The sequence below is a fragment of the Pseudorasbora parva genome, chromosome 17 (genome assembly GCF_024679245.1).
Source record: "Pseudorasbora parva isolate DD20220531a chromosome 17, ASM2467924v1, whole genome shotgun sequence".
Lineage (NCBI taxonomy): Eukaryota > Metazoa > Chordata > Actinopteri > Cypriniformes > Gobionidae > Pseudorasbora > Pseudorasbora parva.
In genome coordinates, this window is record NC_090188.1 from 35748992 (window position 1) to 35765590 (window position 16599).

Sequence of the window (16599 nt, forward strand, 5' to 3'; positions counted from 1 at the left end):
TTTACTAGGGGTGTGACGGTACACTTAAGCCGGGTGCACACTGTGCGATTTTGCCCACAATTTGGCCGTCTGAGACAAATTTAGCAAATCCTAAAAGATTCCTCTGATCCTAGGCTAAAATCTGACGTCTTTGGTCGTTAGTTTGACATGTTCACCGGCAGCCGATTAATGAGCGCTGCGATCACATTTTACCTAGGATGAAATTCTGGCAGTGTCAGAAGATTTGGCACACAGTCCTGCAGTGTGACTTCTCCTACGACGACAGTCAAATATCTCGGTTATTTCTTGGTTGTTTTTTCAAGATAAACTATGACCAAAACGAGAGCTAGAGATTTTTTTGTAGCCAGCATTTCAGTCCCGCATGTAATGCCGCTCACTTTCACCCAGTGTTGGGTAAGTTACTCTAAAAAAGTAATTAATTACTAGTTACTAATTACATCTTCAATAGTGTAATTATATTACTGTACAAATTACTCTCTCCAAAAAGTATTTAATTACTTATTACTAATTACTTTTTAATTACTTTCTAAATCCTTTATCCACCTTGAGTTAAGCAATTCAAGGTTAGACATGAAACGGCTCTTTTAATTCATTCAAATACATAATATAAAACTACATAAATTATTCTTATTAACTGTCGAAAGTATTACAAATGTGAGAAGGATACATAAAAACATGCATTTTAAAGTTAGACATTAAAATGTTGATGTTAAGTCCACTATTGAATTATGTATAATTATATTCAGTATTTAGTTCAATTACATCAGAAGTAACTGTAATTAAATTACAAAAAATATAAGAGTAATCCCTTACTTTACTTTTTCAAGGGAAAAGTAATTAAATTACAGTAACTAATTACTTAGTAACTAATTACACCCAACATTGCTGTCACCGAACGCGTCATTCATTGATGATATAAAACTCCGGACGAGTTTTCTTGCGCGCGTCCGTTTTAGCGCACCTCGACTATTGTTCAGTCTGAAATTAATGACAACTGAGATCTTACAGTGTGACATGGCTTACATCGGGGATCATGTTCGTACAGTCTGACAAGGAACATTCACAAAGGATTTTTAAAAAATCGCACAGTGTGCAGGACCCATTAGCTGTCAGGACGATCCATGACACAAGATATTGGGTCCGCGAGAACGAGATCTTAACACCCCATTTAATTTACAAATATGCATATTTTATTTATTTAGTCTTTTATTTGACTGAAAGTCACAAAATGCAGGTGCATTTTGAAATGTTTGAACTAATCTAGTACTGTCACTAACAACTATTTTGATAATCGAGAAATCAGTTAACAAATAAGATTAGATTAGATGAATCAAATAATCTGATAGTTTATATGGCAATAGACATAAGTGAACAATTGCATTTAAAATATTAAAAATACAATATTTTAGGAAAAGGAAATGAAAATTTAGGTTAAAGGAAATGACCCTATGGGTAATTAACAGATGGTAACTGAGTAGATATTTCTCTGGGATGCGTTTTCATGAAAATCGAATGTAAAGAGTTTTATCTCTAAAAACAGATTCACTTATAACGCTTGTCTATGGGGCACAGGGTAAGTGAAATTAAATCACTAGAGCCCCTTTCACACTGCATGTCGGCCCCACAATATTCCTGGAACATTGCCGGGTCGCCTTCTGTGTGAAAGCAACCACGTCCCCGAATTGATTACCCAATTGAACCCGGGTCGGGGACCTAGTAACATTGCGGGATTCGACCCGGGACGAGCGCTGTGTGAACAAAAGCCAAAACTAATGCCGCAACGTGTACGTAGTTATCGTGCGACTCCTAGAGCTTGTTTTTTCAATAATACAGCCCTGCAGTGCCAGAAGAGCTAGTCGGTGTTTTAAGCGCAGAGAGTGTTTGTATACAAAAGAAACTAAAATTAAACGAGCAGAAATGTGCGCAAACTGGACACAAGTCGAGACCACGGAGCTCCTTACTATCCGCGCTGAAGCGGAGATCGCTCGCCATTATACGTCACATCCAGATGTCACGTGTCAACTCGATCCGGGACCGTTACGGGTTGTGTGTGAAAGCGCACATATTACGGCATTTCGCTGGCAGTGAGAATGGACCAAATCTAGCGGCCCGGGAACAAATGCCGGGTCGCATTATCCGTGTATTTGCCGGAATTGCAGTGTGAAAGGGGCTTAGTTAATACCACTAACAAGGCTCAAAAGTAGCCTCACACTAGCACAGTAGCCTAATGAGGGGCGTCTACATGCAAACCGAAGCATGGAAAACTTTGTAAGTGTACAAACAGTTTAATAAGAAGATACTTTACAAACACTGCATTACGCGTTTACGGTCAGGCGCCATCTTGGAAAACAGTCTCAATTAGCCACAAGCTCTGTTCTAAGTGAGCTGGTCAATAGGAATTAAGTTTGTGAAATCTAATTACATGGACATTTTTATTTATTTTATCTTTTGCGTTCAGTGCTTTCTTCCGGAAACAATGGACCATATGAGATTCCAAGTCACAGTTCATGACTTAGCACAGCATTCGTGCTTAACTTGTCGAGACTGTTTTCCAAGATGGCTCCTATCCGTAAATGCGTAATGTACTGTGTTTATAAAGTATCTTCTTATTAAACTGTTGGTACACTTCCAATGTTCTCAATCCTTTGTTTGCATGTAGGGACCCTCAGTATGCTACTGTTAATGTGAGGCTATTTTGAGCCTTGTTAGTGGTATTAACTTGTGACTTTCTGTGTGCCCTATAGACTAGTGTTATAAGCTAATCTGTTTTTAGAGATAAAACTCTTTACATTCGATTTCCATGAAAACGCATCCCAGAGAACGATCTATTTAGTAACCATCTGTTAATTACCCATAGGGCCATTTCTCACCAGAGTTGTCCTTTAATATTAAATTTTTCAAAAGTATGTAATCATATGATTTGGCTTAACACCATTAAAGTACATAATGTAACATACATAATATAAACATAACACACCCTGGCGATTGTTGTTACACTTTACAGCAGATCATATCATAATGTCATATCAACCTAAAACTTAACATTAAGAAATCGTACCTAAAATGTACACTTTTCACAATTTTGAAGTAGCCTATTAAAATCATCCAATTATTGCGTGCCGTTGCGATATGCTTATAGTTATCATAATGTAAATTTGCTGTTTATTTCAATAATTTTGATATAAGGTGCAGCTCTAATATAAGCTCTAATTATATTGATATAAAGGCAGTCTGTTAACCGAGCTGCTGAGATGTGCTCAATGCATGTAAATGATAGTGCGACACTACGTAATAAAACATAAACATGTCAGAATGTGCTATACACGTTATTGGAAACCAAACGAACAGTAAAGTTTTGCAACAAAAAACTCAACTGCTGAGATTTTCACCTCGACAAGAAATATCATGAGATCTTGTCATACCCATACTTTTTACTTTAAAATACTTAAGTACAATTAAATGTAATGCATTTTGGTGAATTGGTGGCAAATTTGTCTGAATGCATGGAATCTCATTTGTATGTGTTCTGCTTACTCCCGACTGAGGGTGAGGTTTAGGGGTGGACCTTCATGCTTAGTTTTCTTTTTTAATTGATTTAATATATTATGTAAATGTTTCCCACATTTACTCAACTAACTTAAAGACCAGCTGAGACATGGTCCCTCTCTCTTCTCTTTAAGAATCACAGCCAGCCATGAACCATGATTTGCTCCTTGTGGTCTGCGGCAGGTGCTATCAGGACATTTGCATTCCAGATAACATTTAATTGTTTGCATACGTCTCTGCAAACAAGATGAGTCATAAATATTTTGCTCAGATAATGACAACTACATTTTAAATGCATCCCTTAAAAGTTTATTTTGTAGACTTTTCGGACTACCCTCGCTTAAAGATGACCTTTAAAAATAAAAGTCATGGACTAAAAGCCTCAAAGCCCCATTTCATTTCACTGCTTTCTTAAGTCTATTGTTAAAAATCTGGCTTGTTCCTGCACTGCTGGATAATTAGTTTTTTGGGAGTGCGGGCTCAGGGTTGTGTGAGATGTGCTAGTGCAGGGATTCAGGCTAATCCATGCTGTGTTCTGGAAAGATCCAGAACCCCCATTTACAGTTTTAATTTCAGACAGAATCACATTATGTCTTACCATTTGAGATTGGCCCAAATCTCCAGATGAAAGAGAGTCGAAATGGGCCCGTTCGACTTTGGATGAATTTCATTTAATTTGATAGTTTATAATGCTGGTTCACTGCCCTGATTAAATATTTAAAATTGTGTCATTTGTGTCACTCCTGGAGATATTTGCATATGGATGTGACTCTCATTCTGAATTAAAAATATTATTTGCATAGTAATCACTCTCTTTCTGTCTTCTTGTAGTATGTACCGCTTGCGGGCACTGACGGCTGTCACCGTCGGGATGGTGCAGTTGTCCAGAAGGCATCATACCGGTGCCTTCCGTTCCTATCAGCGGCGCAGACTGATGTTGGCCGCCCTGGCAGGGGTGACGGGCTTTTCAGCCAGCGCTGGACTATTGTGGACGAGGTATGGACCACTGTGGACACCTAACTCACACATAGTTCTCCACTATGTTGGGATGCATGATATATTAGCCACCATATCAGTATCAGCCAAAATGTGTTTCTTTTTAATGTTATCAACCCGATAAGAAAATTTGCCATATAATATATTAGTGTTGCACGATATACCAGTACTAGAAAAGTATTGCGATACCCTGCTATTACAAACGGTACGATATGGACTATTATTAGTATCGGTACTTTAAAGGGGGGGTGAAATGCTGTTTCATGCATACTGAGCTTTTTACACTGTTAAAGACTTGGATACCCATCCTAAACATAGACAAAGTTTCAAAAACTAATGTTGGACGTTTGATGGAGTATTTCTGTGTCAAAAATACTCCTTCCGGTTTCTCACAAGTTTCGGCGAGTTTTTTTCGAGTATGGGTCTATTTGACGTTAATAAGAGCGGAAGGTCCTTGTATGGGCCGTACGGGCTCTTCTCCCGGTAGGGTGCGCGCGCGCGTGACTAGAGCACGCTGTAAACAGTCTCTCAGCTGCAGATCCAGTCGTCCGTGAACGGCGCCGCGCTCCACTTTATTCCTATGGGTGACGTCGAGCGACTTCAACTCTTCAGCACAGCATTCCGGGAAGGCAGCGCTGCATTTGAACCGATTTGAACGCAGAAATGACGGGAAGCTTGACAACATCGTTTCAGTTGCGTCTCAAAATGGATTTACACGCCACTGCTGTCACAGGACTTTACCAAATCATACCAAAGAAGTGTGTTTCTGACGGAGCGGTCCCAGCGATAAAGCTTCGAGGGTGAGTTAACTTAAACTGCTTCAAATGTCTGTGCTGTCGGCTACGGACGCATGAGTAAACATCAGTAAACGACACGATCGCGTGCTTCGTCATTCAAATGCGCTAACGGTTACTTCATTGTTGTTCTGTGTATAACGTTACAGTATGCTTGCTACTTCTAAGGTCTAGTCGCATACAATAGTCCATAAACCGAATCATGTCCTCATACACTGCGAGTAAACACACAGAAATGTGGAGAGGCCATTAAATACAGTAACTTACATACCACAGAGACGGACGTCCTGCTGTTGCCGTGTCTCCTGTTCAATTTATTTCTCCCTCAGATTTGATTGTGGATCATTATCTGTATTAGCTGAGATAGATGGGTTTCTCCACGCTTGAGGACGTCACCGCTTTGCGCGCTTGTCATTCTTTAGCTCCGCCCACACGATACGCCTCCAGGCGCTCGGTTTTTTCCGGAAAGACTCGGTACAGCCTATATTTCTTTTATAAATATGATAAAACTAAAGACTTTTCGGAGATATGAAGGATGCAATACTACTCTATAGGTACTCAAGATTGACATGAGATTGACTGAAACTGAGTGTTTCACCCCCCCTTTAAGGAGGACAGTGCTAGTATGAGCTGTATTTCTTAATATGTGTCGATGTGTGACAGCAGGTGTAAGGACGTGTGTGCAGAGCTCTGCTTCCACCGTTCACTAAACATTGGAAGCAGAAGAAGAGTTTAATACATACGCGCAGCGCAAGGTAAAGAAAGCAACAGAAATATGCGCGCATGAGAAGAAAAAGCTCACCGTAGGACGTGCTTACGCTGCAGGACTCTGACTTGAAGCACACACACGCACACTCACGCCTTCCAGACAACAAACATGCAATCGCCATTGAGTTCTTTCACGGATTATTATTTGGGTTGGAATGGTCAAACATATGTAAAAATGCACAGTCTGGCGAGTATTCAGGTAAACACAATCGGATCTGTCTTTAGTGAGCGTATACAGCTGAGTAATAAGAGCCGTGAAGGTCTTAATAGAGACCTAATATTCTGTGAGATTAATGTTAATCAAACACCAATGAAAAATAGAAAACCACCACGTGCTTGGCTAAATAACTAAAATACATTTATTAAGAATCAGTGTATAGTTAAATTATAGAGTGAAGACTAAGCAGTTTTATATTTGATTATTTAATTTCTTTCTTGACTTGCTACTGTTAAATAGACCTAATGAAGCTGAAAAATAAAGCACTGTTTTTGTCATATTGTTTGTAATTTGCATTTTTTTCAGCTTCATTAGGTCTATTTAAAAGTAGCAAGTCAAGAAAGAAATTAAATAATCAAATATAAAACTGCTTACTTAGTCTTCACTCTATAATTTAACTATACACTGATTCTTATTAAATTTATTTTCTTTCTTGACTTGCTACTGTTAAATAGTAGCCTGACGTGTTCATTCTCAATTCTAGTCAGAATATGAGTCTGAAACTGCTCCATTGGGCTGTGATTATGGGGCGTGTTTCAACCCAACCAGGAAAGACCTCAATAGAGGGAATGCACGTGACGTCATTGTCAGCTGGAGTGACTGTGATTACGCCCCACTGAGTGGCAGAAAGACTGAGAGGCAGCATTGGTTTACACCGCGAATGCAGCGAAAACTCACAAAACCAGGCCCGGCGCCAGAAGGGGGGTAGGGGGAGGCTTGTCCACGGACCGCATAGTCATCGCTGTTCGGAGCTTGAGACGGACTTGATAATAGCATGTAATTTTCTTACTCAAACCACTGCCAACTGCTGCAGCTTCAGCTTTTAGAGTGATACGCTGCACATAACTGCTTGTCTAGGATATGTAATCCTCTGTAAGAATTTGTAATAATTGCATATTATCCGCGAAAAGGAGCTAGCAAAAGATCCAGTGTGTATCTGTATTTGCACTCGTCAAATGATTACTTTTCCAACGTGTTTTCACCTCGGTGAGTAATGCCAATTACGGATATGTTTGTAGACTTCTACAACGGAATTGGCCAATCACAGGTGTTCAATTTGGAATCACTAACTGAACTCAGCGCCTGGACAAACGCTCGAGCGGTGAAACACGCACAGCAATCCTCTGTAAGTGGAGACGTTGTGGAAATAAGAGATTCATTGTATACCAGCGTCACTGCGGAACTTTGTGAGATTGCGTTTATTGAATGAGTGACAGCTTTTAGTGAATATAAAGTATATAACCACCATATACATGCGGTATTCACTTGAAAAATGTGATGAATGACAGTTATAAACATTCTTGTCGAAATTAGGGTTCCTAAAAATGTCAGGAAAACACGATTCCTGGCTACATATCATTATCCATGGATCACTGAATCTTTGGTAAGTTTTAAGGATCGTTTTCTCTAGTCGTGTGTTCCTCCATTAACTCCAGTCACGCAGCAGCTCTTCTGCCACTCAGCCCCGGCTGAGGGGGCGTGTTACGGCGGGAAAGTGATGTCGATGCATTCCCTATATTGGATAGACCTACAACCAATCAGAGCAACGAAGCGACTCATTGTCAAATGTCAACATAGTTCAACTGCACTGTGTTGCCAAGTCTGTGTTTTTTTCCCCACAGGTTGTTTTCTATGTCCCCGGGTTTAAGCGACTATTATGTGATTTATAGACCCATGAGTGTAAATTTTAGCAGGGAACCTTGCCAGAATAACACACATTTTACCCCCTAAATGCCATTTTTCCCCTGGAGAACCCCCCGAGAAGCTATTGTTTAGGTCTAGTAGTTGGCGGGTTTTGTTGTAAAAACTTGGCAACCCTGTCTGCACGCGAGCTGAAATCAGGCTGGAATACACAATCTTTGCAGGTGTTGTAAAAAAATAAAATAATTTAATGATACACAGAGTACTTACCCAACATGATCATCATTTCTGAGAGAAATTGTGATGGTGAATGCATATACAAACAAGCTCTCCGTTTAGGATTCAAACAAATATAACCCAAGCCCCTTTGATGACGAGCATGATTACGTGACTGTTTATCATCTGTCTGTCATCATCTAAAGCCCGCCCTGATGATTTCATTGGTCCGAACAGTTTCTGTTCGGAGATAATTACTCCTCTATGGAGCAAGGCCAGACCGAACTGCCCAGCCTAAAAAAATTGTGGGCGGGGCTAAGTTCAGCTGGCATCCAGGCTAGTTAAATAGACCTAATGAAGCTGAAAAATAAAGCACTGTTTTTGTCATATTGTTTGTAATTTGCATTTTTGCTTATTTTTAAAAACAAAGATACAATTAAAAATATAATAATTATAAAATTACACTTAAAAAATATTAAATTACTCGTATCATGAAATAAGATTTTGTTCATCCCAGCCTGTTGAGAAGTGAAAGGTTAGATAATGATAACATGATTTATAATGTGATCGCTGTAAGGATTGACTATGTGATTGCTAGGACTCACTGGCATGTAGTTATTATAGCAATAACAGAAGGGAATGGTCAAAAACCAGTGCAGGAACATGCTGGCCAAGGGAATTTTTTGTAAAAAAATAAAACAATGAATAATAAGGTCTGTTGTCATATTAATCATTATATCTTTTTTTTTTTTTTTTTTTTTAAACCGCGGTATCGATTTAGTATCGGTATCGAGGTATTTTAGTCTGGTATCGTATCGAAGTCATAATTTTGGTATCGTGACAACACTAATATAATATATTAGGGCTGTCAATAGATCTTTTTTTTAAATTGCGATTAATCACACCTGTTTTGTGCCAATAATCACAATTAATCACATGCTTATTATGAAATTAAATTTTCGCCATTTATCTTATTAAACACTTTAATTTTGTCATAAATTGTTATAACTAAATAAACATTACGAAAAACTGTATTTTCTGCAAGCTTCAAGGATCATTGGTAAACAAGTGAAATAATGCCCATTTTCACATCATGGGTTGTATTATTACATGTCACACTTTAACAACTGGGTAAAATGTGATTTATTCAGCTGGTAATTTATTTTATATTTGTTAAAACCATAACCATATAGATTATGCTAACACCAAAATGTTTCATACAATAAATGGAAAGCAAATAAAATAGTCTCCTCACCCTTGTATCTGATCCGGAAAAATGATCCGATCCGTGACTCGTGATCCGTGATATAATCCAAACCGTGAGTTTTGTGATCCGTTACACCACTAACAACCACCCTATTGTGGTAAAAATCCATCCTCTCTGTTATTTTCCCCATAAATCGAAAACGGTGTCTTAAAACATATTCCCAATTTCTTTCCCTGCTGTTTACGTTCACAGACATAACCGACTGTGTTTATGTAAACTTCGATTTTTTGATTTAACCGTGTGTGTATTTGACAGTTTAAAGGGTTAGTTCACCCAAAAATGAAATTGATGTCATTAATGACTCATCCTACTGTCATTCCACATCCGTAAGACCTCCGTTCATCTTCAGAACACAGTTTAAGATATTTTATATTTTAGTCCCAGAGCATAATGCAGTCAATGCACACTGTACTGTTCATGTCCAGAAAGGGAATAAAAACATCATCAAAGTAGTCCATATGTGACATCAGTTGGTTGATTAGAGTCTCTTGAAGCATCGAAAATACATTTTGGTCCAAAAACATCAAAAACTACGATTTTATCCAGCATTGTCTTCTCTTCCATGTGCCTCCAAAAAGAATCAAACGGTGATTGAATCAGTGAATCGATCAAAGATTCGGGTCGCCAATGTCACGTGATTTCAGCAGTTCTGAAGCGCCAAACTGCTGAAATCACGTGACATTGGCGACCCGAATTATTGATCGAAGTGTGTTCTGTGTTCCAATGATGAACAAAGGTATTCCGCGTGTGGAACGACATTAGGATGAGTCATTAATGACATCAATTTCATTTTTGGGTGAACTAACCCTTTTTAAGCACAAAAAAGAGTTGTTTAATACTCAGGATGCGCCGTCTTTTCTGTGTGCGTGCTTCAAATTTTTCGTCAGTTTTGTATCCAAAGCCCGAGCTGTAAATGCTCTGCCCTCTTCTAGATAGCACTCAGCAGCTCATTTGCATTTAAAGATACATGAACAAAAATGGTACGTTTTTCCTTCCACTCAGAAATGGGCATTTACAACATACTATAATCAATATCTGTGGGATATTTTCAACTGAAACTTCACCAGTCACATTCTGGGGACACCTGAGTCATATTACATCTTGTTATGATTATGAGGTAATGCAGCTCTGTTTCTAATATTAAATACATTTAAGTGTGTTGAAAATGGTTATGACGTTACCGTGTGTTCACTTGTTCACATTGCTAAGAGTAAAGCGCTCCTGCAAAAATTAAACCCGGAACCAAGGGTAGCACAGATATGACGCAATTGACAGGCGACTTCCTCAGACGCTATGCTGACACGTCCCGGTCCTTGGTTAAAATAGCAATTTTCTCACAATTTACAAATAGTTGGAAACATTTGGGATATTGTAAGTACTCAACTGAACAAAATATATAACACTGGCCTAGTGGTTTTTGGATATTTTACTGCAGAAATCCTACATAGTGCACCTTTAACGTAAGTGTCCTTATGGAGCCCATATCTGCAGAGATTCATCTGCAGTCTGGATGAAGGCCAGTCCAGGGTGTGTGTATGAATAGAGGAGCTGATATGTCAGCAAAATAGAGAAATGCATCTGGGACGTGATCTATAGAATTAAGGAGTTATGGGACAAGGTGGCATTTCAGTTCTCAGTCTATGCAGTCATTTTCCCTGTGTCACATTATATTGATTTATTGAACACACCTTCAAACACACGTCCCATCAACACAACGGCTGGCCTTTTTTCAATTACTGCTTTGTGTCCTGAAGATATTGACCTCCTAGCACTCTTCACTGACTTATTGTTTCAATGTTTCACTGATGAGGCACATATCTAGAGATACACATACAGACAGCTTGACAACATTTGGTTCCCATGTGTAATGATGAGTGAACTAGATTTTAAAATTTTGAAAGAAAAATGTGAAAAATTCGAGGTGTTTGCCCAAACAAAATTCAAAACCGCCATGTCAGTGCAGTTTGCTAGAGTGGTTTTAAGTAGTGATCGACCGATATTGATTTTTTTATCAACGATTATTTGCATGCTTATGTGCCGATAACATCTATATATCTATATATATCTATATATCTATATTAGGTATCATATCCTAATATATATATCGATAAGGGCTGCACGATTAATTGAAATCGAACCACAATCGCAATTTGGCTTGTGTGCGATTATGAAAGCTCAAAGGCTGTGATTTTAATTAAATTAATAAATGCCCAGTGTTAGCGAAAAGTGGCTCTGTGATAAACGCTGCTCCGTCTGAAAGACTGCGAGTTCGAGTCGCTTATAACGTGCGTTTGAAAAAGCAACACGAGTCAAACATCTTCACAAACTAGTGAAGCGTTCACGTTTTACCTCACTTCATATCGTCAGTCGAGTTTTTGTGAGCTGATGTGGCTTCTCATCAGAGTGAGGCATACACATTATTTTATAGTATTCTATGTCAATCAGCACTGCATTATAATACACTTTATTATTATGAAAATACCGGCTTGAAGAACTCAAATACACCATATTTTGCTGCAGTCCTGTTTATTGTTGTCATGTTTAATCAAAGCGTCTCTATCTTCTGTTTACACCCAGTTACGCCGGCTTCACACTGCACGTGTAAGCAGGGCGTAAGCAGCGCCGAAGCAGCGCGTGTGTAAAGCAGTAGCAGAGCGTGCAATTTTTGCTTTCACACAGGCAGCGTTTGTCGCGCGCAGTTGTCACGCGCAGTTGTGTACAGAGTACTACTCTATAATGGATAAGTTTGCATTTCTCTTTAATGTATTTGAAATGGAAATAAAGCAAAGATTTATCATGAAGCTAATTTTATTTTAAAAAATCGTGATGTTTTTTTATTTCGTTTAGTGCGAGTTTTTGATAGAAGAAAGGCCATCGCACTATATGTCCTTGAAAAGCACACTGCTAAAAAGAGAAACTTCAGGAAATTGTCTTGAAATATTGGATAGGCATCAAATAAACATGCATTGCCCATCATAAACCTCTTAAAGATAATTCATAAATGGCTGTAATAACTAAGAGGAAACTTCTTAATTATATATTGTAGGCTAAATGAGCAAATTATCTAAACTTTTTTTTTAAATGACAAAATAACGCACATCCTAGTCTGTCTACATTTCTATACTGTATGTGTGCTATATTAATGTGTGTACAATCTATTTACCTATCCATATTTAGTTGTTCGTTCGTGGGACAACGAAAGATTGTCAAAAACACTTTAAAATGACTTACCATCAGCACCAAGAGCCGCTCACGCTCACCAACTTCCTCCCATGCTTTTTCCTTCACTTGCAAGTCTTTATAAAGCTAATTGTGTGGATCATAGAGAACTGTGTGCTTCTCAACCTTCACGATGAGACGAGTGTTGCTGTCTTTCCAGGTGCACTCTGAAGAACACTGCCTGTGACACCACGTGCTTTTGTTTATCGTTTCTGTTTTTATGCCAGCATATAGTTATAATATATACAAAATTTAATTCATATTTAATTTAAGCTAAACTGGCATACATTATTTAAAATTAGTTTTGTAGTTTAGGCAAAAACTTACGGCAGTGACTTCGGTTTTTGTGTAGAACTTTTTTTTTCCACAGCGCCGGATGTCATATGGGGACTGAGAAACACACGGAACACTTCACTAAATTATTTCATGGTTAAATGTGTTATTTTTCATGTTAACCAGGTTAATTTTGATCAGAACAATGTACTGTGGCTTTAATTCATCGTGAGCAGCGCGTCAAAAATAGACCCGGCGCCGAAACGATCGTGGCACTGACGCTTCTGCTCTGCTCCTGCTACGCGCTGCTGCGCTGCCTCTGCTGCCGGTGTGAATGCACTCATCTGTTACCATGAGCGCCGAAAAAAATGCGCGCTGCTTACGCCCTGCTTACGCGTGCAGTGTGAGGCCGGCATTAGCGTCACATCATGGATTTCCTGAAAACTAACGTCATTACTTCCCTGAGGCAAATGTGGCGTTTTCCGCTCGAGGGCGCCCTCTGGCTTTCAGTATGAATTAAAAACTTTTGGGTAATCAATAATAAGAAAATAATACTTAATACATTTTCAAACGTAATAAACTTTAAAAAAAACATTTATTGGACAATCCATGTTTTTCTTCAATGTACAGGAGTTTTTTTTCCCCCACAGTGGGTGCACAAGAGGTTCATATATTTTATATTAAAGACAGACTTTTATATATATATATATAATATATATATATATCTTTTTTTTTTTTTTTTTTTTACAATAACTCCTTAGGCTTAGACCTTTCTAATGATTTTTATTCATAGGCTGTCTGCATATTAGTAGGTAACCCAGCAGTGTTTGTTTTTGTAAGATAAGTTTTCTATAAAATATTACAAAAATTATTAGTATTACATTGTTATATTTATTCTGACATACTCTTTTTTTATTTGTAATTATGAAAATTGTATTGTAATGGTAATATTTCTTATTTTTAAAAATATTTTTAGCAGTAATAATAATCATAATAATTATTATTAGTCACATTAATATAAAAACACAAAATGTTATATACACTCTTTTCATTTGTAAAAAATAATAATAACAATAATCGCATTTTGAATCACAATTGCAATTTTACCCAGAATAATCGCAATTATATATTTTCACCAAATCGTGCAGCCCTAATATATATATATATATATATAACCGATATATATATATATTACTTAGTGTTATTTCTGTTTTTTTTTTGTTTGTTTTTTACAATTACAGCAACAGCACTGAACTGAGCTTTTTCAACACTGTAATTTTTGCAGTTTCACTCCCTTACATACAGAACAAAAGACATTTACATCAACAAATTGCACTGTATTTAAAAAAAATTAATAAAATCAGACTTTTTAAGTCTTTTTTAACATTAATGCTATTTTACCCGTTTTATTTATAAATACAGCCATAATAACAACAGGCAAAATACATTTATAAAGTCTAATGTTTTCAAATGGAGAACGGGACTTGAGTCTATCAACTCCCCATAACTATGAGCATAAATATAAGCATTCAGTTTAAACTACAGTTTTAAAAGGTTGGGCTATGTGTTTTAAGACTAAAGAGGGAATGTTCTCTGGAATATGCAAACATTGTAAAAGCTATGATGTATTCGTGGGTTTGTTTATTTTTCTTGAAGAGTCAATCTCATCTAGTACGGTATCAAAATTAATGTTTGTGTCAGTCTATGAAATGCTGACAGAGCGCTGTTTTCATCTCTGCTTTTTAACTTACACGTCTCGCGGAGATAGGCTAATTCATTTTCACAGAGCTGTAATTAATTCAATGTTTATGATAAAACATTGAATTGTTATAAAATGTTATATAGCAGACGTTCTTATAATTTAAGGAGTTTTAAACGAGTCGTCTTGTTTAGTATCCCATATGCTGAAGCAACCACCGGTGAGTGAACGGCTGAACATAAACACAGAGAGAAATAAGTTTGGCGCTTTTATTTCCAACACGCTCTCATTCATGGCTGTTTTATTTCATTTATGTGAAGTTACGTCTTTATTGTGACATTATGACGGATTACATGACTGACTCTGTCAGTGAGTTCGTCTCTACTTTGTGCTAAGTTTAAACTACATAACTATACATATCATCATCTCATAACATCTTATTGTGCATTAATGTTATGTTAAACAAAGTTTATTAATTAAGGGATGCAGGTTATTTTACCTTTGAACACAGCTGTTGACTCATCTTCTTTCAGACGCAGTCCTTTAATGGCGCGCTTTGCAATTCTCAAAATGTCCACGAGATGGCGGTATTTATCGGGAAATCCGATAATACAAAACCGATACCCGATCATGGGAAAATGCTTAAATATCAGGAACATTATCTGGAATCCGATATATCGGTTGGTCACTAGTTTTAAGAGTGTTTCTAGCACATTGCTATGTGATTGCTAGGGATTTCTGGGTTGTTGCTAGCTGACTCAAGTCAAAAGTACTTATAGATATGGTTTGAGTTCCCCCTTCTGTATAATCAATGCATTCAATTTCTGGCAGATGACATGATATAAAAAAATATTATCTCATCTGACAGAAATTGTATTTATATATGTGATTACTTAAATGAAATGGTATAAGCAGGGCTTGACATTAAAGCTACACTGTGTAACTTTTTTAGTTTATTCTTAGCTGAAAACACTTTCAAAAATATATGTGCTCATTAATGTATATTTACTTCTTTCAAGTAATAAAGAATTCTCGTAAGTTTATAATATGCCGTTGAAAATACATACGGGTGAGGGGTTCGAATGCCGGTCGCCATGTCTCCCCTCCATCTTGAAAGTACATTAGCCAAAGAGGGACATACCCGTAAATTCAAGCTTCACCTTTCGCGTTTTAACACTCGATGGCACTCATGGACGAGGTCGAACTGGAAGCCATGCTAATCTTGGACTAAATCGGCCACCGTAGGAGTTAAAACTAAATCGGAATTGAGAGAAACTAATATTCACTGGATGGTCATATACCTTTTCACCGCGAGATGGGGGAAAATATCACACAGTGTAGCTTTAACCTTTTTTGCTCACCAGCCACTGTGGCTAGTTGTTTTCCAAAGTTACTTACTGGCCACAAATTTTGACCGATACCATGAGGAAAAAACGGCATCTAGATATATTTAATATTATCTCTAATAGGTCAATTAGGCTGCTGTCACTTTAAGATCTGATGCACGGATCCATTATTATGTAACCCGTGTGTTTAGATTGAATCAAAACATAACCATGTTTTTGTGAATACTCGCCAAGACTGTCATTTTACAATTGTTTTGTGTGTATTTGACTGTTTAAGCACAATATATTAACAGCGAAAAATAACTCAGTTTTGTACGAGGTGGCGTATGTGCACACACTTTGGGTGTGAGCACAAAATCTGTGGAAATTAGTAAAATGATGCGCAATATTTGCAATCCCATGCCGAAATTCAATCCCTGTAGCACAGTGTTTATTTTGACAGCAATTTTTAATTTAGTTTTAGTCATAGTCTTTTGACTGAAATGCCATTTGGTTTGTCATATTTTAACCACCTGAATTGTTTTTAGTTTTAATCGACTAAATCTACAGTAGATGGAGTCTCCTAAAATCTAATGAGTTTAGTTAAATTGAGCATTTAAGCATAAATGGCTGCTTCT

At 37.5% G+C, this 16599-nt stretch overlaps 1 protein-coding gene across 2 annotated transcripts in view; it reads left to right on the forward strand.

Annotated features, from left to right (window-relative positions):
• micu1 (mitochondrial calcium uptake 1) overlaps positions 1-16599 on the forward strand; it is a 142611-nt gene that overhangs the window by 22855 nt on the left and 103157 nt on the right. For both annotated transcript variants that reach the window (XM_067421747.1, XM_067421748.1), the window contains exon 2: positions 4378-4542. In XM_067421747.1, the coding sequence (XP_067277848.1) occupies positions 4379-4542 (164 nt within the window). In that variant the 5' untranslated portion in view covers position 4378. The remainder of the gene's footprint in view (positions 1-4377; positions 4543-16599) is intronic.